This window comes from Syngnathoides biaculeatus, chromosome 11, assembly GCF_019802595.1.
Source record: "Syngnathoides biaculeatus isolate LvHL_M chromosome 11, ASM1980259v1, whole genome shotgun sequence".
In the NCBI taxonomy this organism is placed as follows: domain Eukaryota; kingdom Metazoa; phylum Chordata; class Actinopteri; order Syngnathiformes; family Syngnathidae; genus Syngnathoides; species Syngnathoides biaculeatus.
This window is the reverse complement of record NC_084650.1, coordinates 15,678,874-15,703,061: the sequence shown is the minus strand read 5'-3', so window position 1 is coordinate 15,703,061 and position 24,188 is coordinate 15,678,874. Positions and strand designations below refer to the sequence as shown.

The following is a 24,188-nucleotide window of genomic DNA, read 5'->3' as shown; positions in this document are numbered from 1 at the left end:
ATGTGGCGTTGTTGGTCCTGGAAAGAGGTTCCCGTGGGTCAGACTGCACTCCACAGTGTAGCAACGGCCAAACACTGCACAGTGAGAACTAATGAGATCCAATACAAGAGCTGTAGCAAAAAATACATATGTACAGTATATTTAATAATGGTGGAGTTTGGAAAACTATGATTTCAGACTGTCTTAAAAGGCAACACCCAGCTTCATTAGATTCTATAGTTAGTCAGTTAGTTGGTTGGTTTGCCGGATGCATAGATGAATTGATGGATGGATGAAAGGGTGGATGGACGCATGGATAAAGCCAAAATTTGAACACAAACTGTGACATTGGTTGTAAAAATATATTGAAAAAAATAATATTAACCTATTTGTGGGCAGCGTCCCGTTTTTGAGACATCATGATTTTCACGCATTATATCCTTCAGTATATCAAAATATTTCAGTGTTTTAATCTGATTCTGATCCTGGTTTTTAGGACGAGCTACTAATAAAACCCGAGTACCCTCTCGCGGGCAGCGTCCCATTTTTTTGGACGAGATTATAAATTAGTAAAGTTATCATATAACTTAACCGTAAACGGAAAAGAAGTGGTATTTCCTTGATTGTGTCCTGTTCGGAGACTTTTATCTCAATAAGGCAAAAAATTGCCACCCTGCCCATGAGTGGGTTAAGATACTATCTTTGACAGCTCTTCTATTGCATCCTATTGTCCTGTGTCTTGAAATGCAGATGAGCTGCGTGAGAACATTTTTGACTTTGATGCAAATCCTACACGGTTTGAAGCGGCAGCCTCCATTTTGGGCTGAATGCTCATGTGAAGTAACAGCCACAGTGGCGGGGACAAGGAAGCCTTTAATGTCAAATAAGAATCATAATAAAGGGGGAAGGGGTGAGGGAAGCGTCGGCATCCTGAGCGTCTACATGTACAGAGGAGGACAGAGCACTGGCCTCTGCAAGGCCCAAAACAAACTACAGCAGCTCCACTGGGTAAGACAAGGAAGGGGGTACGGAGGGACCGTGGAGTCTACTGGCTCAAGACGGACAGGGAATGATGGGACATATCGGAAGGAAAGGGGAGTGGGTAGGGAGACATCATGGTCAACTCGGACATAAAACAGGTGTATTAACGTCGTGCTAGGGGGGAGACAAAGAGCAGAAGGAGGTGGCAGGTGATTGTTTGTGACAATCTCCCTGGGGAGGATTCATTTTACCTTTATATCCTATCTTGACTGCTCCTATTACACAACCCAGGAGAGGGAAACATTTAGAAAAAAAGGGAACAGAAGTGACTTAGCTAAGACTGACAAAAAAAAAACGACATTTTCTGATTATTTGACAGTGGATATAAGCGCATGTACAAAACCCCCGCCACCAACACTCAAGATTCTCGGTGAGGCAGAAGGCTTATGCTACTGTATTCATAAGTGTTGCAACGTAGTCCGTATACCTGAGGCAAAACAAAGATGCACCACAATAGTCAACAAAGACGCAAGGTTGCGTTACATGGGAGCCAAGGGTTTAAGGGTAGGAGGGTTGGGGGGGTAGGAGGTTGGGGTTCAGGATTGTATCAGGGATAAGGAAGGATAAGGCAGATTCAAGAATGAATGGTGAGGGTTAGGGGTGTTGAGTTAGGACAGATGTTGGAGTCTGGCGCTAGGGTTAGGGTTCAGGGTTGTACCCTGGGATTGGAGGGTGACCGGTTCAGGCTGCACCCCGCCTCTCGCCACAACTCTACTGGGCTAGACTCCAGCTCACCCACGACCGTAATCAATCTTTTTATACCACACGTTTTGTGCGGCGTCGATGGCAGCGGAGGGCAGAAGGATGGCAGTGGCCTGGCTTAAGATTGCCGTATTTGTCGCCGGTTGCTAAGCAATAGAACTGTAAGCAGCTCAGTGCTTGTTCCCTCTTTTATGGATGTGAATTAGGCTGCAGCTCGGCAAGTGGGGGTGATAAAGAGTGGAAGCAAGGGGAAAAAAAACAAACAGCACGATCTCAGGGAGTTCAGGCTCTCTGAGCTGCAGCTATTTGGATACTGATTCAAGTGTACTTCGGCTTCTTCAACTTTCCCAATCCTTTTTATTTATTTTACTCAACCATACAACATCGCCAAAATATCTTGCCAGAGCTGCCAACTAATAAAAATCCACTTCCAGAACAATTTGTCCAAATGTGTCTGAATTTCCATCCATCCATTTTCTGTACCGCTTATTCAAACTAGGGTAACGGGCGCCCTGTAGCCTATCCCAGCTATCTTTGGCCAAGAGGCGCAATAAACGATGAACTGGTCGGCAAACAATCACAGGGCACATTGAATTAGCATATGTAAAAAAAATTGTCAAGAAAATTTTCGTGCAACAGTCAATCGTTAATAAAGTATGGCTTCAATATTTGCAATTTTAATGTTTTTAATCACATCAATCGTGTAATGCCAAAATACAATTGCAGTCTGAATCAAAGTACCAGTGTACGAAATTTTGACGTTGCATTAAAAATATGCAATGTACCAGAAAGAAGAAAAAAAATTAATTACACCTTCTCTTGAATGGTATTGATATTATTTATTTATATGGTATTGTGTGTGTTTAATTTTAGATTTAGCTCTCCAAACACGTGTTAATTGACCTGCTATTTTGTTGTTCAAACTTGGTAAATCTCCACGACAACACGATTCCAACCAGGCCTACGCGACAAGTGTATTGTTTCACCAAATCATTTATTTCAATATTTTGCATCTGCAGGACACGTTAACTTCGCAATTAACATGGCACTGACATCGTAACGCCTAACCAAACTCATCCTGCCTTTGTAACGCTTCATAATAACTGTAAACTTATTTGCAACCATGGAAACGATGATCAGCGACTTACGATTCATTAACACTGGACACGAAGAGAACTTTCACCTCCATGGCTGAATAATCAGAGGGCGTAAAACCATAGCCTGCACCAAGCAGCTGTTAAATGTGGAGGCGCTGGTCAAGTAAAACGCAAGATTTTTTTTTAAACAACAAAATCAGTACTACGGCCGTAACAACTCAACGTTCAATGATTTCTGTTACAAAATACAGAAGTTCCATGATATTAGGCAGCGTTGTCTTGGCCTCATCTGAAGTCACTACCACCAACTGGATCCACCGTCCGTGTCACAGTCGTGCTGAGATATAGCGGTACGGAAAACCGATGGATGGACTGAGGTTTCTATTAGGTGTGAGGCGAAGGCAGATTTAAGGACAAAGGGCAAGAGTTGTTAGATGCCAGGGTTAAGTGATTTTAATTGTTGAGTGTCTCAATTCAGTCCTTAATTTTAGAAAATTGTACATCAGACTACTCAAGACTTAAAAGGTAGTTGAAGGGTTAGGTTCAAGAAATGGGGTTAGGACTATGTTTGGGTTAGTGATTAGGTTTTGGCAGATTCAAGGATGAATCTTAATTTTTGACCAATGTGACGGCAGGGCGAGTTAATGGTGAGCAAATACGTCTCTCAGTTAGTCCGGGGTCAGAATCCCGGGTCTGGCCTTTCTGTGTGGAGTTTGTGTGTTCTCACTGTGCTTGCGAGAATTTTATCTCTGGGTATTCTGGTTTCCTTCCACATTCCAAAAATATGCACTTCATTGAATACTCAAAATTGTCCTTATGTGTGAATGTGAGTGAGAACTGATGAGTGCTCTGCGATTGCCTGGTGACCAGTCCAGGATGTGACCCACCTCTTACCTGAAGTCACCTGGGATAGACTCCAGTTTACCTATGAACCCTAATGAGGGAAAGTGATATCGAAGGACTTTTTCAGCAGGTTTGGAGCAATGTGGAAGGCCAAGGTTGGGCTACGATTCGAGAGTACTGTAGGCCATGGGTTACGTTTAGGAGTTAGGTGAGGGTTGAATTTGGGTGTTAGGATTAGGGAGAGAGGAAGGGGTAGAAATAGGTTTTTCTGAGGGTTCGGGGTTATGGTTAGGTTAGGAAATGGGATCAGGGTTTGAGGGTTGAGGCATGGGTAAGGGTTAGGACCTGCGCTCCCATAAATATATCAGTGACCTCAAAAGTAATTTAATTGAAAGAAGAAAAAAAAATAAACAAAAAACAAATCATTTCAGTGGAGCCCGAAAGCCGATGCTAAACATGAGTGGCGGGAAGTATTCGATATGTTAGAAGAAAATTAAAGGTGGATCGGAACAATCTGCATAATGAGAATATTCTCAAGCAAAGATGAGGATATTCTCAAGCAAAGATGAGCATATTCTCAAGCAAAGAGCGTGTCGTTTTGTTTTTCTTTTACCTGACACTCTGGAATCCAGCGCTTTACATGGACGGCAAGAGGAGATCAGAGAGAGAACAAGAGGAAGGAAGATAGGAACATAGAAGAAGACAATTATTGTAAGACCATGTCCACAGGAACAAGTATTTATTTAAATTCTTCAACAGAATAAATGAATACATTTTCAAACAAATACAGACTCATTCAAAATTTTTTTTTTTTTACCCTTTTTTTAAAAACATTAGCTAGGATAGGTTCCAGCAGTCTGCAACCCTTGTCAAGATAAGCGGCTCAGACAATGAATACATTGATGTTTTACTGCTTACTATTATAAATAATTTTTAAAAACCCCATTGGTCCTCATGGAAATGAATTGACAGATTGCCAAGTGCATGGCGAAGCAACAACAGGTGGTGCTTTAATCCTCCTCCTCTGAAAAAAAAATCCCATTTTAAATTAATTTTGACAGAGAAAATGCTAAAATTCAACATTTATCTTGTGTACCCTAGGAGGATTCGCACGCACTTGCCAAAATCGGCATACTTGAAAAACAGCCTGTTTCTGATTAATTTTTACAGGACTCATATTTAACCTTTATCTCGGGCCTGAGGCTCGCCAGGCGCACAACGGTCGGCTGTGACGTCATGGGGTGAGAAGGACGAGAAAACAAAATTCATCCAGAGGGACCGCGGTGCATCGCACTTCGCACTGTCGTGGCCGCTCATGGTGCACTCGAGGCGGCCACAGCATCGGGCCAACGACCTGCTGAACTTAAGCAAAAGCAAGACGGGAACATTTTTTCCGGTGTGGCTGCCGGACTTTACACCGGGTCTCAGAGGTTGTCTGGCCGGCACAGAATGCCTCTCTGTGGCCCGTGAGAGTGTGTGATTGACACCTGAAAGTTCATAGGGATGGGGTTTTCAAGGCATTCACCGACACGCCCAAAGCATCGTCCCAATTCTTGACCTTTTTCAACCCTGATTTCATATAATTGGTGGGGTTTTTTTATTCGAATTCGGTAGGCTTGTTAACAACACTCTCTATCTCTTCAAATTTAAGACATTTTTTGGTCAATTATCTACGCACTTAAGTAGCGTTGGCATTATGTCAATCACTCAAAACAAAACAAAGCAAAACATCCCAATAAAAGCGGTTCAGTTATGAAAAAAAATCATAACCACTGTTCATATGGACATAGCCTTAGTTGGGAGTTAAGCAACAAGATGAGACAGAAAAAAAAGATTTATAGGCACACAAAAGGATACATAGATGTAGAAGAATCATCATTTTCTTTTTTTTTTTTTTTTAATGCTATGATGTGTGTGAGTTCAGTGTTGGACAAAATTGTGAGCTGTTAATTAAAGCGGCGAGTGATTAAGAAAAAGAATCCCAGATGCCGGCCATTAGCAGGCGTATGGATTGCTGCCTAAATGACTCAGTCTGAAAACGCTCGCTAAAATATTCATTATGAACATTCTCCATCTGCTTTAATTTAGAGCTAAAATGCTAACACAAAGGAAAACACAGTTTCTCTTGATATTTGAACCTCTTTGTTTGCCTCGTCGGTTTTAACCAGCAGCGGCCTCAAAGCGCCAGGAAGCGGAGTACATGAATTGATTCTTTCAAAGCTAAAGCTGCTTTGACGACCGCTTCGAGTTGAAAACACCTCAAACTGCAGTCCAACGGATTACGTAACAGAATCTCCGTCGATTTAGCCCAAAAAAAAAAAAAAAAAATGGCAGAGAAAGCCGTCCATGTGAGCCCTGACTGAGACAAATGGGATTAAAAGAGGCTATGTGGACAAATAAGGCATCGATAAAAACAAAAGTCAATTCAAACAGGAGCGCTGTGAATATTTAAGGAAGTGAAATTGAAGACGGAAAGGCTCTTTCAAATCAATTTAACACCTCAAGTCCAGTAAATACAACGACTAATGCACAAGGAGGAGCTCTTCCGCTTGGTTAATTTTAGGTAGAGCAGTTATATGGTTTAATTAAGTAAATTAAAAGAAAGGAAACTTACTTAGTTTTTAAGTTAAGATAACTTTGCCACAGCATTTTATTGAAACTAAAACTAAATGAACTAACGAAACTAAAATGTCTGATTTTTGCTATTTTCAGTACTTGCTGGATTGTATCGCAAAGCTCAAGTTATAACTAGACAGGAAGGGAATAGCTGCTGCAGGTTTTCGGCGGTCAGATTAAAGGAATTGGACTCTGACCCACTCCAGCTGCAACGAAGAAGCCTCACCATTTTGTAAATACATAATTAATCACCCGCAGTCTGGAGTTACTCGATCTTTTGTTTCCTAGGTGACACACGGGAACATTGCGATAGCGCTGCGAGTCACCCCTCGGCGATGCGGTGTTTGACGTGGCGTGTCGAGGTCAACCAGCAGGCCTTGGGTCAACAATAGGAAGCGCCATCTCCAAAGTCATTATCCTCATTAGCGTTGACTGACGCGCTGACATTTCGTGAAAAGTGATATTCCAAAGAGGCACCTGCCCTTGACTCGCTAATTTCAGAGTTCCACTTCAACAGGAAAAAAAAATGATTAGCCGTTGAAGGTGAGGCGCTGAAAACCATTTAGCAAAGAGTTTCCTTTCACCCCCAAAAAATCCAACAGAAAAGTCTGTACATTCATAACTGATTTATGAAAGCCGTTGGACAGGATACACAAACACATTTTTGGAGCACATGTAAAAAATCCCTCACTACTTCTGGGAACAAATGCTTTACTTTATGGGTAATATTAACAGTCATATGTTTTACTTCCCGTATTTTCCGCACTATAAGGCGCACCGCAATATAAGCCGCACCTTCAATGAATGGCTTATTTTAAGACTTTTTTCATATATAAGGCACACCACATTATAAGGCGCATCAAATAGATGCTACAGTAGAGGCTGGGGTTACATTATGCATCCATTAGATGGAGTTGCACTAAAGGCTCAATATTGATCCGTGTATAAGGCGCATCAGATTATAAGGCGCACCGTCGGCTTTTGAGAAAATTAAAGGCTTTTAGGTGCGCATTATAGTGCGGAAAATACGGTAATTGTTAGAAATGTAGACAGACTTTAGCTCTTTTACTCGCTTGTTAGTAATGTCAACGACCCTTGCAAATGTTTAACGCTATTGTTTACATTTAAGACTAATACTAACTATGTTTTACACACTTGTCAAGAATGTATGCCAACATCGGCCTAATGTAAATGGACATGTTACTCACTGGTTCGAAACTTGAACGAACCTTGTTGGAAACGTAAACAGAGCTTAGCTATAATTTACTCACTTCTTAGGAATGTAAACACATCTTCGTTATGTTTTATTGATTTAAGAGAGGTACTGATTTCCCGACTTGTTGGAAAAAAACAAAAAACAAATCCAAGCTATGTTTATAATCACGAGCTAAGAACACACACACACACACACACTCACACACAAAAAATCTGAGCTATTTTTATAATTACGAGTTAGGAACACAAATTTGTTTTGCTATGTTGTTGAGAATATAAACCAAACATAAACAAAACCAATTTTTAATTTTTTAACTACAATAATCTCCTTTTGTATATATCTGCAGTATGTCGTCAAGAGACTGACCGCGAGGTGCACGTGAACAACAATCCGTCATGGCTTCTGAGACTATACTCTCTGATTGGCTTTTCTTGTCCATTAGTGGCCAGTTATAAAGTGTAGTTACACGTATACTTATATAAGTATTGTTATAATTACAAATTATAATTGAAATAAAATTCGAGGAAGTCGATGGGATCAGAACTCCTCACATGTTGTGATGTATGCGAGGTAGAGCAGGTGGATTTATTATTATTATTATTATTTTTTACAACACTGAACCCACTGACATTCACGCTTCAAGGTTGCCCCCCGTCTCCTCCACAATATGTCAGGTGTCTATGCGTGTGTGTGCATCCGTGTGCGTTGCGCCTTGAGTGTTTGTGCGGCGACGTCTCACTCACCGATGGTGCAGTGCTCGCCCGTCCAGCCCTGGTGGCAGTCGCACTTGCCCTCGCGACACACCCCGTGGTCGATGCAGCGCGGGTGACAGTCCCTCTGTTCGCACTCGGCACCCGCCCAGCCCTCCTCGCAGTGACACACACCACCCAAGCACGAGCCGTGAGGGCCGCAGTCCACCACGCACATCTCTGCAATGAAAAAGTGGCAAACAAAATTACATAAATTAGATGCCACTTTCCGCCTGTCCAAACAGCCTGATTATTCATTCGTTTTCCGAGCTGCTTATCCTCACGAGGTGCGTGGGAGTGTTGGACCCTCTCCCAGCTATCAACGGGTAGGAGGCAAGGTACACCCCGAACTGGTTGCCAGCCAATGGCAGGGCACATAGAGACAGGTAACAGTCACACCTAAGGGCAATCTCGAGTCTCCAATTCATTAATTTTTGGAACGTGGGAGGAAACCGGAGTACTTGGAGAAAACCCACACAGGCACAGGGAGTACATGCAAACTCCACACAGGCAGGACCGGGATTTGAACCACGGTCCACAGAACTGTGAGACCAACGCTTACACCAGTTGCATCACCGTGCTGTTGCAGCTAGATTATTTCTACACAAATGACTCAAATATATTCGGCCGAGGGTTCTCAAAACTTTCAGGTCCAAGGTGAAAATCTTTCCCAGGACCTCTACATAACCCCAATGCCACATGATTTTATTATTATTTTTAATATTTCCACCCAATTTATGACTATATATGACCTGTTCAACAGAGGGCAAGGCAGGTTTATTTATACAGGACCATTTTCACAGTCAAATTTATTGTGCTACAGAGAGAGAGATAATTAAAAAAAAAATGAGGTTAAATTAAAATATGAAAAAAGATGAAGATAAACACTGAAGTAGGATACATGAAAAGAAAAAGAAAAAAGCTAAAATGACAAAACGTTTAAACCCACAAAATAAAAGCAGGATGGTGGAATATCATTTTCTTATTCATGATAAGACACGTCCAGAGGAGAGAGATAGTGAGTATTTTATACGAGTAGAATAAGGATGAGGACGGAACTGGCAGGCTAGAGAGCGAGAGGAAGACCGAAAAGAAGGTTGATAAATGGAGTGAGCGAAGACGTGAGGGCAGTTGGCGTTTCAGAGGAGGACGCACAAGGTAGGCATAGATGGAAAAGGAAACATGCTGTGCCCAACCCAAACGGGACAACGGGGAAAGAAAAATAATTTCATTCAGTTGTTCAAATGGATGGATTGTCGCGAGCTGACATGCACTGCTTCCTCTAACAACATGGCTGCAAACGGAGAGTCAAATATAGATTCAGAAAATAATTACAAAAGCAGTTGGTCTTTCTAAGTTAAATCTTGCAGTAACAGACAACGTGAATCATTTTCATGCTATTTTTCGTATGACAAGAAAATGCCGTTGCTCCTTGGCAGCCAAAAACAGTCAATTCCAAAGCCAAAGGCACGGTGGCCATGTTGAAGAGCAGTGACTGATCCACGTTGGAAAGTTTGTGAATTTGACTTCTTTTCCAAATTCCGTAATTCGTTTTTTCAAAAATGTTTTGTTTCATTTTATTTTAGTTTCAAATGATCCCAAAATATTTTCACAAAATAGATTCACCTGGCAATTGCTTTGAGTTAAACTAGCTGCAGTATGAATGATGAAATATGCACAGCTTTCAAATGCCCATGAGAATAAACCTTCAGCAAGGTCTAAACAGACATTTGGGTCAAATTTGAGCATATTCCCTCTATTGCATTCAAAGTTAGCAAAGGCATGACTGTAAAGGTGACATCTCAAACGTTTTACACCAAGAACCATCTATAAAATACTTAGTTCTTCAAGTACTTTCATCATGACCGACATTAAAAGAAACTAATGTCAACGTTACAACTGAACATTACTAAACACATGGATGGGTAAAAAATAAACATTCAACCACTGCAATATTATGCACAGTTTGACTCTCCATCCATCCATCCATCCATCCATCCATCCATCCATCCATCCATTTTCCTTTGCCGCTTATCCTCACGAGGGTCGCGGGGAGTGCTGGAGCCTATCCTAGCTGTCAATGGGCACATAGAGACAAACAACCACACTCACAATCACACCCAGGGGCAATTTAGAGTGTCCAATTAATGTTGTTTTGGGATGTGGGAGGAAACCACCAGTCCCCGGAGGAAACCCACGCAGGCACTGGGAGAACATGCAAACTCCGCACAGGCGGGGCGGGGATCGAACCCGGGCCCTCAGAACTGTGAGGCCAACGCTTTACCAGCTGCTCCACCATGCCGCGTAGTTTGAATATTTCATTCATTATTACTTTCACATCACACTTTGGAAATCCTTGTTATAATGTCTCTCTATAAGATTGTCCTGTGCAATTATTCAGTATTGCAGGGTATATCGTAAGTGATGCACATTCTCAGTGAAATAGTACATAAAACACCCAAAATATGGATCTTATCAGAACACATGGATATTTACTTTGTAGGGTAAGAGACTACGGGATGGGATTGTGTCGTACCAAATCACCATTTGTCCGGTAAGATTGCTCACAATCCCCACGATAGAGATCTCTGTAATATTTCAGAGGGGAATTCGGAATTTCTACGCTTTTGATTGGCCCGACCGTGCCGACTCGATCGGACCTCGACGGAACGTACAGACGTAAATAAAACCTAGTTAAGCAAAACAATCCGGATCGGGGCCTGCTGTCTCCGTGACTACGGCAGCACACTAAAAAGGCAGAAAACAGACAGATGTAGCTGTTAAAAAGACTTACTACTCACATACTTTAAGTCTTTATCCTAACACGAAGGGATAATAGAAATCAAGACGTGAGATGTGGCTTATCCTTTTGTCGCAGTCGAGTGCTTCCAATTTTGAAAAAGATATAAATATTGATATGAGATGTTCCACAGCCTGACGAGTAGGATCCTACTCAGTGATATGATGATTAATGTTGCTGGTGTCCATAACAAGCTCATTTACAATCAAGTGGTTAATAGCACAGGTGGTTTGGAAGATGCTTCTCTCGGTACGATAACAGATTGGAGCAAGTGTGTCTTGACATCTACAGTATCCGGTTCAACCCCCCCCCCCCGCCCTCCATCGTAAGAACATAGCTGGTATGTTCAGTGTGCATTTTTTTACTCGCAGGTTGAAAATGTAAATGAACCTTAGCTAGTGCTCACCATGCAGGGCATGATGCCCAATTTGGATTTTTGGTGAAATCGCATATTTTTAAGTCGTCGTTCGCAGTACAACAACAATTGTGACTTCTACTGTGGACAGAATGAGTCGGTGACGTCACATGCCTGTGCGTGCGGACAAACAAAATGAAGCTATTGTCACGGTCATAGTGGCAGCAAGATTTCCCGCGGAAGTTGTAAATATTGAACGCAACATCGCATTATGCACCTATTCTCAAGTTCGCTCTCGACCAGGGCACGCGGAATGCGTGCAGCAGAGTGGAAACGTGCAGACAAGTGCAGAGGTGAGTGTAACTTGGAGATTCTCAAGGGTTATATACAGCTGAGCAAAATTCATACTTTGAGTCCTCACAGTACGCTTATACATTGCAGGGTTGGATACTGTGGGACTGTGGTACTGCATACGGAAGTCTGGTGTGGCGGAGAAATATGTTAGAATGGTCCAGGACATGTATGAGGGCGGCAGAACAGTGGTGAGGTAAGCTGTAGGTGTAACAGAATTTAAGGTGAAGGTGGGACTGCATCAGGGATCAGCTCTGAGCCCCTTCCTGTTCGCTGTGGTAATGGATAGGCTGACAGATGAGGTTCGACTGAAATCCCCTTGGACCATGATGTTCCCAGATGATATTGTGATATGCAGTGAAAGCAGGGGGAGCATGCAGAGGAACAATTAGAAAGATGGAGGCACGCATTGGAAAGGAGAGGAATGAAGATTAGCTGAAGTAAAACAGAATATATGTGCGTGAATGAGAGGGTGGAGGGGGAAGTGTCAGGCTACAGGGAGAAGAGATAGCGAGGGTGGACGACTTCAAATATTTAGGGTCAACAATCCAGAGCAATCGTGAGTGTGCTCAGAAAGTGAAGAAACAGGTCCAAGCAGGTTGGAACAGCTGGCAAAAGGTGTCTGGTGTTCTATGTGACAGAAGAGTATCCGCTAGGATGAAGGGCAAAGTTTATAAAACAGTGGTGAGGCAGGCCATGATGTACGAATTCGAGACGGGGGCACTGAAGAGACAACAGGAAGCAGAAATGAAGATGATGATGTTCTTTCTCGGAGTGAGCAGGTTGGATAAGATTAGAAATTAGCTCATTGGACGGACAGACAAATTTGGATGTTTTGGAGACGAGGTTCGAGAGTGCAGACTCCGATGGTTTGGACATGTCCAGAGGCGAGAGAGTGAGTATATTGGTAGAAGGTGTGCTGAGGATGGAGCTGCCAGGCAAAAGACCGAGAAGAAGGCCAAAGAAAAGGTTGATGGCGACCCCTTTCGGGACAAGCCCAAAGGAAAAGGAGAAGAAGATACTGCGTGGGACAAAAAAGAAACTCCTGTGAAGATCCAAGGTGGTACAGTATGTCCAAAAGCTAACACAATAGTTGCCAGTTGAGCTAAGCTCGTCATCACCAGCCACCACCAAGTTTGAAGTAACTATTTTAGGATCATTTTGGCATTTTCCAGTGGAATTCGGCCCACAAATTCTGTCCCATTAATTCCAAATTTGAACCGTGCGGACTCGACAGCGAGGTTATGAAGCTGAACTGTGAAAGCGTCGGCGTATTTATCCTTTTGTGTAGGCGGAGTACGGCGGCAACTTCTACAAACTCTGAAAAGAACAAACGCGGTATGAGTCACTATCTGATTATTTGGAAAGGTGATTCTCAACTCGTGGTTCAGGACCCAAAAGTGAGTGGCAGAGCCATTTTGGGTGAGTCATGAACTGGTAGGAAGAAATTACAGCATCATAAATCAGACTGATAAAAAAAAAAAAAAAAAAAAAACTTATTTGCTTTGGTCGACAACGTTCATTTCCGAAAAAGAAGAAAAACTATTGATGCTGCACATTCCTAAAAAAAAGATAAGTGACACTGACAAGATAGGCATTTTTGTACATGCAGTTAAAGAGTGTTCATCTTCAGTTTGTCAAATATGTGTTCAGAAAGGCACTTTGAAAAGTGCCTCACGACTTAGGGACAAATGCAGTTCCGGGGTGACAACAGTTGAGAACTGATGGTTGAGCGCACATATCAATTGTATCCTCCACAGCAGTTAGCTTTTCTATTTACTTATGCGAAGCTTGTGAGCAGAACAGCGTGAGGAGCATCCAAACAAGGCTCCCGTGCATCGTTTGGACTTTAACAAAAGCAAAACGGGCCGCTTCGAGTTGGCGTTATCTGGCCGAGGCAATACATCAGAGCGCGGCGGCCGAGGCTAACGCTCGGTGAGAAGCGAGGATGGAAAAAAAAAAAAAAGTGTGACAATCAGCGTGGAAAGTGGAGTGTGTACTCACAACCTGAAGTGGCTCGAGGAAATGTACACAAGCCTGCAGAAGTTTCACACTTTAATTTACAAAGCAAGTTCAGCGAGCGCATTTTGTTCATGCGGATGCACCTGCACAACTTACTTTTCAACTATTTATGACTCATGATATATCAGCCTTAAAAGTATTGTGAAATGCTTATTACTCATGTAATCCCCTTAAAATAATTTATTATCAAAGTACAGATATATACATAAAAACTGAGTATTCTTTAGTCACTCAATATTCATTCAATTAAAAATAAAAATGCAATCTCACCAGAAAAAAAGCTTTCAAAATATGTGAAAAAAATAGCTCTAAAATCATGTGAGGACCCTATTAAAAAAAAAAATAAAATCCAACAATGAAAAAGAAAAAACATCCTAAAATGAAAGCTAATGTGTAGAGGTTTTCTATCCCCTTGAAAACCAAATTTAAAAAAATAAATGAATGTGAAAATATAGTAATGCTATTAATATAATACAGTATAATGGATTAAAAGTGTCATGTTTTACCGAATTAATTCCTTTAGAAAATATAGTTTCATAGTGGCACCATAGACAATCTGTTAAATATTTGTAATGATTAGTTTTTCCATTCTAAAATAAATCATAAATTAAAAATATTTGAGACAGATAAATTGCTTCGAAAATCGCCACTCGATAACTTCAATATCAAACATCGAGTAACCTCAGCGATGTTATTCACTTCTAAATGGTGGAGTTTACTTGTTGATGTCATAGATTGACACAGTTCTTCGATCGTGTGGGTGTTTTTCTTCAATTAAGAGACGCTCTCGATTAAGCCACCCCCCCCGCTCACAGTGTAGAATATTAAAAGTACCTCTAGGGGGACAGTCATCAAATTGGCAAAAGGTTCCTCCTTCGCAAAGAATCCACGTAATCAATTTTTCATTAGCGCCAAAGTGTTTATCTGCTTTGAACACACCCCAGCCGCACGGAGGTTTGCGGGCGGTCGATCACGGCCGGCGTGCTTGTTAATTAAAGTTTATTCAATTGAAGGAAGAACCGCAGCATTAATTGTCCGGCTGGTGGAAATTCCCCACCCACCCCGACAGGTTAACAGACTCCCCAACTTTTGGGCTGACACGATCATCTATCGACGATTTCGAGATCCTGACTCCGTGAAGACGAGAGAGAGACATGAAAGGGAAAAGAAAGTCGTCCTTGCGCTAGCTATTATTGCTTTTTATGGAGCACCAAATCCATCCAATTTCTGAGCCGCTTATCCTCATGAGGGTCGCGGGAGTGCTGGTTGCCAGCCAATTGCAGGGCACAGAGAGACAGAGAACAGTTGCACTCACAATCACACCTAGGGGCAATTTAGAGTCTCCAATTAATGCATGTTTTTGGGATGTGGGAGGAAATCGCAGTGCCCGGAGAGAAAAACCGCACAGGCCCAGGGAGAACATGAAAACTACACACAGTCGAGGCCGCGATTTGAACCCCGGTCGTCAGATCTGTGAGGCCCACGCACTCCAGCTGTTCCACCGTGCTGCCGAGCACCAAACAATGTTTAAAACGAGCAATATGTCCATTTCTAATTCATACCCGTGTAATACGGTTTCTGTTATTGTCATGAAACATATTTTCGTGGTATAGAATATAGATACGGTGTCCTGGACACCTTTTGTGCCGGGTTGTATCACTGTTAATTCTGCACCAGTAGCGCATATCTTGAAAGATGCTTTTGGGTTTTTTGTCAGATTGACAATATTCTCTGAAAAAAGATCAAACGCATCATTGGCAGAAAACTGCTGATGTTTACCAAAATTTCACAGTCCTAATAAACTAATTAATGGTACACTCAGACACAGGCGGATGCAATCTACATGTAATAATTAACGTGATAGCACCTCTGGACCAGTATAGGTATTCAACTTGCCACCCAGGGCCAAGAATATACAGACATAGTGACCGACGAGTTTCATTGCTGAATCCGTCATCTTTGTGCGGTTGTTGCACCACCTTTTGGGTTCAAATACCTGTTGCTTAAAGGATTCTATAACTGTGACACTGATGTTACTTGTTAGCCCGTCTATGGCGTTTTGCATTCAGCTCAATGCACTTTATTAAGACAAAACTACGTCGATGTTTTAAATATACAACGTTATTCTCTTTGTTTGATTTTTAGTTCGACAACCTTCAACTGGGAGTGGCAAAAAAAAGTTTAAGCAGCTCAGCACTGGTTTGGAAAACTAGGGGTTGTGGGTTCGGATCCCACTGGGGCCTCCACGCCCTGAGAAGGGTTGCGTCAGGAAGGGCATCCGGCGTAAAAATTGTGCCAAACATATATATGCGTTCATCTGAGATGACACGCTGTGGCGACCCCGAAAGGGACAAGCCGAAAGAAACCTTACCAGATATTCATGTTAATAATCCACATTGAAAAAACAAGTTGACATAAATCATGTTGACATTTGTGCTCAAAAGCAAATGCTGTTGACAAATTAAGAAACCCTCATTTGAGACACAAAGCGTACATTTTTTAGGGGGAAAAAATGAACACAAGTAAGTAAGTAAGGCTGGGAATAAATCTGCGTCTCATATTTTCTAATAAGATACCTGGATGACACCTTGAGAAAAGAACATATGTCGGGTCCCGCAAGATTAATGTGCGGTGTCAACACCGCTTTGTTAACATATGTTGGGCCCCTCTATAGCAAGCAGCGTGCGCGACAAGTGTCACAACTTTGCACCTACTTTGACTTCCTCCTGACGCAGAGTTTAATGAAGCTTGCGTTTTTTTTTCTCCCTGTAATTTAATCAAGACTGTAAAAAATAAAGCGCGTCATCAGGAATTCATAAAGCCAGAGCCCGGCTGGCATTCATCAAATTCACGACTTTCAATCAGTGGGACATCGCAAATGAATAATTTGGGATTTACAAAAGGAGAGAAAAGGACGGGAGAAATAATTTTATTTAGCCGCTTCTGCTCAAAGACTTTCAAGTCCGACTGAGTGGGGGGAAATAAATTATTCCCTCGTAGTTGATTACAATTTCGAAAAGTCAAACTGATTAATTGCCGCAGATTGGAATTGAAGAAATGAAAATTAAAAGCAAAATGCCTATCTGTCTCATTGTTGAAATTATGAGCAGCCCAAACCTTCAGACCAGAGCACAGTTGGATTATAAAATATCGGTAATTTTTCTTCAAAACCGCAAATGCCACATCTTACTGAACACATCAGATGTAGCAAGACGGGCTAACAAACAATCGGCTCTTTGGTAAAGGTGAAAAGTTAGCTACATTTACTGTTACAATTTGTACTTGTCAGAGGAACTTTAATGCGAACCACGAGCCTCTTACATTTATTTGAAATTTTTTCTAAGGAAGGTTAATTTTAGCCCATTACATTAAGCTACATTGTGCTTACACTTTCCACTCGCTATCTATTATTGTTCCCACGATCTATGTGTTTCCGTTTAACAGAGAGACTTGTGCCTACTTTCCTGTCCCACCAAGCTAACGGGCACCACTAGGGCAATGGTGCCCATATTTTTTTACCCCAAGATCTACTTTTCAAGCAGCCAGCCTCTCGCGAGCTACCAACGACGGGGGAAAATGATAATGATGCTCCCAAACCGTTTTAAGGTTAATGTTATGTTGCCTCCTATACTTAAAACATCGAGTTAGCTTTTTGTGCACAGTATTGTCTGTGCTTTCATCCTGGATCAGGCTGTGCCAAGGTGGAATTTTAAAATTCCACACCATCTCATCCTGCACTTTCTACTTTGGCTTCAGACCAGACCTCTCCCACTCGGAAAAAGGAAAATCTCACCCAGTTTAACCACTTTTTCTTTGATTAATCACATTCTCCCGACAGTCATTTCATCTTAAAACAACAGCATTTCTTTTTTTTAACTTTCTCCATTAATATGGAAAGTAAACATAAGCAGCATGTCTAGCTCGTCTTTGCTCTACGTTGCCCAGACTGTGCTGCTAACTAAAGCAGAGGCGGTGGACGCTGTCATTATAAAACACATTGATGGGCTGCGTAAGTACTGTAACATTTGTAATTATGAGTATATGTCCTTTAAGAGCCGGGGGGGGGGGTGTAAGGTAAACTCGGAAAAAGACAGTGTGGCGGAGCAGTGGTCGTTGTTAGAGAAAGTTCCGTGTGGTGCCTAAAAGAAACCAGTGGCTTCTTCTTTTCATATTTTACAGTATGTATGTGAATTGTCCCATTAAATGAAACAACCAGTGATCCCTCTCTCATTGAATCATATTGCAAAATGCCGCAAACTGAATACCTGTATGTTATACTTTCAATTTGCATTGTATTTTTATTTTTTTGCTGCGCCCAATGCAGAATATCTGCAAAGAGACTGCATCAGCGCTACACAATTGCGCACGTGCGCAGTTTAGAGGGAACATTGGCTGACGTCTTTTTTTTTTTTTTTTTTGGGCACGTCGCCTCACGATCGACCAAAACTGCCTTGCAATAGACGCATTGATCATTCCTCCACTAGGGACATTTCCCCCCATTTTACCAGATAAATGGAGCCAGAAAATAACACGACTGTACACAAAAGTCTCCACGGCACAAATCATGCCCGTTTTTAAAGTGACTAACTTGGGCAAGATGCCGGTTACACGCTGATCATCTCGTAGTCGTACAATGTTTTGGCCCAAAATTGCATGAAAACATCGAAGGTGTAATTCATCGTCAAGTCTGTTAATTAAGGCTAATGCATGTGTTGTTGTTGTGTGAGCGCATCAAAGGGAAACATATACATATTAAGCAAATGTGTTGCCAGTTAATTTGAGTCGGCGCGTTGAAAGGCAAAATACGGAAGCAGTACAAATGACATCGGGAGGTAATTAGCTGGACTTTGATGCTATGAATGCAAAAAGAGGGAAATACACTCCCCAAAGACTAAAAAAAAAAAAAAAAAAAAAAAAACATTTGTAGGTCATTGTTACATTTTAATTATCAGTCAGCATGCCGCTTGATTATTATTTTCTTCCGTTGTAGTCAGTTTTATACATTCCAGATTATTGGGGCCAATCACTGATCCGGTAGTTTAAATAAATCAATCACCATTACATATATTATTTAAAAGGTTTATTTATAAAACTTGGAAACTATGATTACGAACTTAATTTGTTCCTGTGACCCCCTTTGTTGCCCAAATGGTTCGGAAATTTAGAGAAAGTTTCCCCACTGAAAGTATTAGAAAACGTAATCACTCCGAGAAAGAAAAAGCACACTAAATAGAAATGAGAACAGTTTATTGCTCATTAACTTTAATTAAGGAGGGGAAAGGGAAGGTCTTCTTAAATAATAACACAGGCAAATTCTAATTCAGGTTTTTTTTATTTTTTATTGTCTGTAGTTCTAATTCGGGGGTTTATTTTGGCACAACAAACAAACTCGTCTTTTTCTGCTTCGGAATAGATTTCGGAAAGTGGGACATCACATTGTGATTTAAAAGATTCCGTAGGCCACTTTGCTGCACATTTTTATTGATCATTTTTATCTTTTTTTTTTTTTTAAATAAAAAATAACTGATACAGTAGCCTAGTGTACTTGCAGTGCATGATGCATACAGCCATTCTGACCGTTTAGCTCTTATTTTGTAAGTTTCATGCCTGGTGGAAGCTCCTTCTGTGTTACTCCATAACGCGGTTGCTGCTGTAATCTGTAATTGGGTGAATGACATAACAACAGATTCAAAATTTGCATCGAGCAATCTACGAGCAGTCAATTAAGGCAGGAGTTTGTACATTATACAAATCCCGTAGACATATTGCGAGTCCCAATTTGGTATTGCGAGATGTGTCAGAAGACCGACTTCAACAACCCGACGGTACGCAATGCGATGCTAGCGATGAACTAAAGCCAGGGCCCCGTAAAAAGGGTGAGGCATATACGGAAGCGGGATATATACGCAAACTCTTATCATTCCTACACCGTTTACTGGATTTGGATGCAAAACCTTTGAAGGAAAGCTGAAAGGCTGCAGTTAAAGCACATCTCGTTCGTTTTTATTTAAATCCATTGTGGTGGTGTTCAGAGCCAAAAAGATTGGAATAATGCATCCACATCCAATATCCAATGAAAGAAGAGATGAAGGAGTGCATAGAGTGAACTTTATGCATGAGCTGACGACTTATCACCACGTACCTAATATAATCACTGCTCGATCCCTATTGGATATGAATTATGAAACATGTAGGCCTATGTCCATCATACTATACAAGACTCATTTCTAAACTGGAGCTTTTATTTATGAGCGTGATGACTAGATCAGTGTTTTCCAGCCTTTCTTGAGCCGAGCCAAGTTACACATTTTATATTAGAAAAACCTCACAGCAAACCACCCCCAAAAAATGATTTAAAAAAAAAAAAAGCATAAAAGTTGATGAATTGAACACAAAGCTGATATATATGCAAGAAGCCGTGACTAATTGTATTGAATGAATGGCAACAGGTGCATACATATGTGAATATGTTCATAGGACCTTGTGCTATTGAATGGAATTTTTAAAACTTTTGAATTTAAATGAAAAAATTAAAAACATTTAAAATATTGAATGGCTCTGCCAGTCAATATATGTCGCTTGAATCGATAGCACAAAAAAATTAATATTTCTGATTTGTAAACTATAATTACATAATAAGCTAATAACAGAAATGAAAAATGTTTGAACCTAACGATACAAGTCATCAATGATTTTGCTAAGCGGCAACATGTAGTGAACCGGAACAAAGACCGTGACGACAAAACTGAGATACGGACCGTACCACGGATTTTGTGATCGGATCAGTGATCAGGTATTGATTTAAACCGAAATTGACCTGCATCTGGCAGCTGTTTATTTCAAGCCCTGCGTACAATACACTGTCGTGTTTTATGCTTATTGGCGATGTGTAGTATTACGCTTGTGCCACAGTGAGGAGCAAGGACATGCTGAAAGACGCATGCCTACGTCATCACACCCTTCATCTGTTTCCTTGCTGTGTGTCAGCACAGTTCTTTGACAAAGAGTCCTCTTAGTTCTCTCATGGCTGACAGGAGCAACAGCTCCTTAATAGATATGCCAAATTTAGCTAATATCCTCTTTTACGCCATCCTCATTGAATCTGAATGCAATATTAAGCCGCAACGACCCAATCGCTGATGGGGGAGTGAAAAACACCCCTGGCTTTGGTGCTTGCACCGTGGGTTCAACTCCTGCTCAGTGATTGTGTCGATATATCCCCTGTGACTGTCTGGAGACCGCATAGGGGTGTAGTCTGTTTTTCGTCAGACGTTAGCTGGGATAGACTCCGCGACCATTGTGAGGATAAGCGGCTTGTAAAACAGATGGCTGGATACAACTTACCACGTATTCTAGAGAAAGGGACAATGTAAAAGTGTCCTGGTGTTTGAAGCCTCCCAATATACTCGGAAACTAATACAGTACAACAATCACAAAAGTTCAGCCCCTGAAAATGGCTTCACATAGCGACATGAACACACCCAGAGGAAAGTCCATCCATCCATCCATCCATTTTCTTTGCCGCTTATCCTCACGAAGGTAGTGCTGGAGCCTATCCCAGCTGTCAACGGGGAGGAGGTGGGGTACACCCTGAACTGGTTGCCAGCCAATCGCAGGGCACCTGGACACAAACGACCAATCGCACTCACAATCACACTTAGGGGCAATTTAGAGTGTCCAATTAATGTTGCATGTTTTTGGGCGGGGGCACGCTGGATCAGCTGGAAAAGTATTGGCTTCACAGTTCTGAGGTCCTGGGTTCAATCCCGGACCCGCTTGTGCGGAATTTGCATGTTCTCGCCCTGCCTGTGTGGGTTTCCTCCGGGCACTCCAGTTTCCTCCCACATCCCAAAAACACCCAACATCAATCGGACACTCTAAATTGCCCCTAGGTGTGATTGTGAGTGCGACTGTTGTCTGTCTCCATGTGCCCTGCGATTAACTGGCAACCAGTTTAGGGTGTACCCCGCCTCCTGCCCATTGACAGCCGAGATAGGCTCCAGCACTACCCGCGACCGTCGTGAGGATAAGCGGCAAAGAAAATGGATGGATGGATCGAACCCAGGTGGTCAGAACTGCGAGGCCACCACTTTATCAGCTGATACACCATGCCGACCCCAGAGGAAAGTCTCAAGATAAAAAAACTAACAAAAACAAAAAAAAAACAACGCCGGGAATCTGCCATTTTGGTTTGAAGCATCAATTTAACGCTAATTTTGCCCATTTGCAGCCGTTCTGAAATTAATCTGACGTACTTATCATGAATAGACCTACAAAATACAAGTCACGATATTCTGATCATAAAATATGCTCCACAATACTGTATATGACAAGCATGCAGGAAAAACAAGAGGTTCTGACCTATGGAACAATCGGCTCCGGTCCAGTTGTCCTCGCAGACGCATGTCCCCGAGTCGGTGCTGAAGGTGCCGTGACTGGAGCACTGCTCGGGACAAGTGCTCTTCAAGATCTCGCAGCTGATTCCGCCCCAGCCAGGGTTGCAGTGGCACTCGCCGTGATGACAAGTGCCGTGTCCGGAGCACTTTGGGTCCACGCAGTCCACTGAGCACACAGTGAGCGGTGTCACTTTAACACTTGTCCCCTTCTTGTTAGTCACATTTGAGATTATTTTCGCTTGAGTTGAAATGCTCTCGCGCCACAGCTGCTTTTTTTTTTTTTTTGCAACACTTTATTACTTCCTGCTATACACTAAGACTCTTAAGCTTTGAGTTCTGTACTTTCATTTTAAGGATGTTCCATTCCAGGCACTCGGAAAGGCGCCGTAATTAGTGGCCCGGCTGATATATACGGATACTGTAACGCACTGCATTTGCATAGTAGATGAGTGGTTAGCACTGCAATGCTGCACATCGCAGCTACTTCCTCCCACAGTCCAGAAACATGTACACTTGGTTCAGTGCAGTAAAACGTTAGGTTTAAAAAAAAAAAAAAAAAAAAAAAAAGGTACAAAAATGCATATCTTGTATTCATTGGAGCAGTTGCGGCCAACAGGTTAAGATCATGGCCTGCCACCGTAGGGACTTTGAGCTGAAATTTCCAATCAATACAAGAATGTTGGCAACAAAAACTTGTCAGCTTGAGAGAGCTCGAGAGGATTTGGCAATGTTCCATCTAATCCTAACCCTTCAAGAAGAATAAAAGATGAGGATTCTTGTTTTTAATTCATTGAAAAGTATGTTGTCTTTAATTATCACTAAAAGTTGCAGTAGTGTCATTGACAACGAAATCATCTTTGGCTTTTAAAGGGGAACTAAAGCCTGGATGTCAAAACTTCCTCTTCTATTTTAAATGTGAATATATTCATTATCTGACGTTGTTTACTTAAAGGGGAAATCCAGTGCTTTGCATGAACAGTGTATCCAATAGGTCATGTAATATGTACTCTATTTTGACAATGTTACGTTAAATCCTCTCTCATTTAATAGTGTTTTGAGAAGATTTTTATCGACAATTTTCCATTTGCCATTTTCGCGAGTCACATGATCTACGTGGGCGTATGTGACTTGTACCGTGCGCAACATAGCATCGATTACATGGGACACCATTTATGCCCAGCGCCGATTTCTCGTATTTATCCTCATCTGATGAAGAAATAGCAGTATCGGTTGATCGGGAAGATAGAGGAATACTTCCATACAGATTTGAACCTGTGGCTGTAATTAACGTTGAATATTTGGATGGTTTTTCGGGCGGAATGACGCGGAGTCTGACTACTCGGAGGCCTACGCGGGACATAAGTGTGTAAACAAAGGCCCCTAGGAGCTCCAGGCTGGCAGCCGCGGATGGTTCTTTGGATGGGAATGACGCGGAATCTGACGAGCGAGCTCCAGCGGCCGCAGCGAGCCGAGCTTTCAGGCAGCGGAGGCTGTTAGCTCCAGATGCCGAAGCTAGGCTAAAGGCCTCCGCCGCTGCCGAAGGCGGGCCGAGCTATCTATGGAAATATTCCTCCGTCTTCCCGATCAACCGATACTGCTATTTCTTCATCAGATGAGGACAAATCCGAGAAATCGGCGCTGGGCATAATGGTGTCCCATCCAATTGAGTGTTTGGAACGGCACATAACACGTCACATCCGCGCATGTAGGTCATGTGACTCGCGAAAATGGCAGCGCCCCTGAAAATTTGAAATTGTTGATAAAAATCTCAACACACTATTAAATGAGAGAGGATTTCACATCACATTGTGAAAATAGGGTACATATTACATGACCTATTGGATACACTGTTCATCCAAAACACTGGATTTCCCCTTTAATTATCATTAAAAGTTGGAATAGTGTCATTGACAACCGAATCGTCTTTGGCTTTTTAAGAGGAACAAAAGCCTAGATGTCAAAACGTCTTCTATTTTAAATGTGAATATATTCATTATCTGACGTTGTTTACTTGGAAAAAC

General features: G+C 41.9%; 1 protein-coding gene across 5 annotated transcripts in view; it reads right to left on the bottom strand.

The window, feature by feature from the left end:
* The window catches only part of si:dkey-237h12.3 (teneurin-3), a 257,105-nt gene that overhangs the window by 66,309 nt on the left and 166,608 nt on the right, over positions 1 to 24,188 (bottom strand). For 4 of the 5 annotated variants that reach the window (XM_061834126.1, XM_061834128.1, XM_061834129.1 and 1 more), the window contains 3 exons: positions 22,133 to 22,333; positions 8,238 to 8,423; positions 4,276 to 4,296 (listed from right to left, as the gene is read on the bottom strand). In XM_061834126.1, the coding sequence (XP_061690110.1) occupies positions 4,276 to 4,296; positions 8,238 to 8,423; positions 22,133 to 22,333 (408 nt within the window). The remainder of the gene's footprint in view (positions 1 to 4,275; positions 4,297 to 8,237; positions 8,424 to 22,132; positions 22,334 to 24,188) is intronic. The other variant, XM_061834127.1, reaches the window with a different exon arrangement.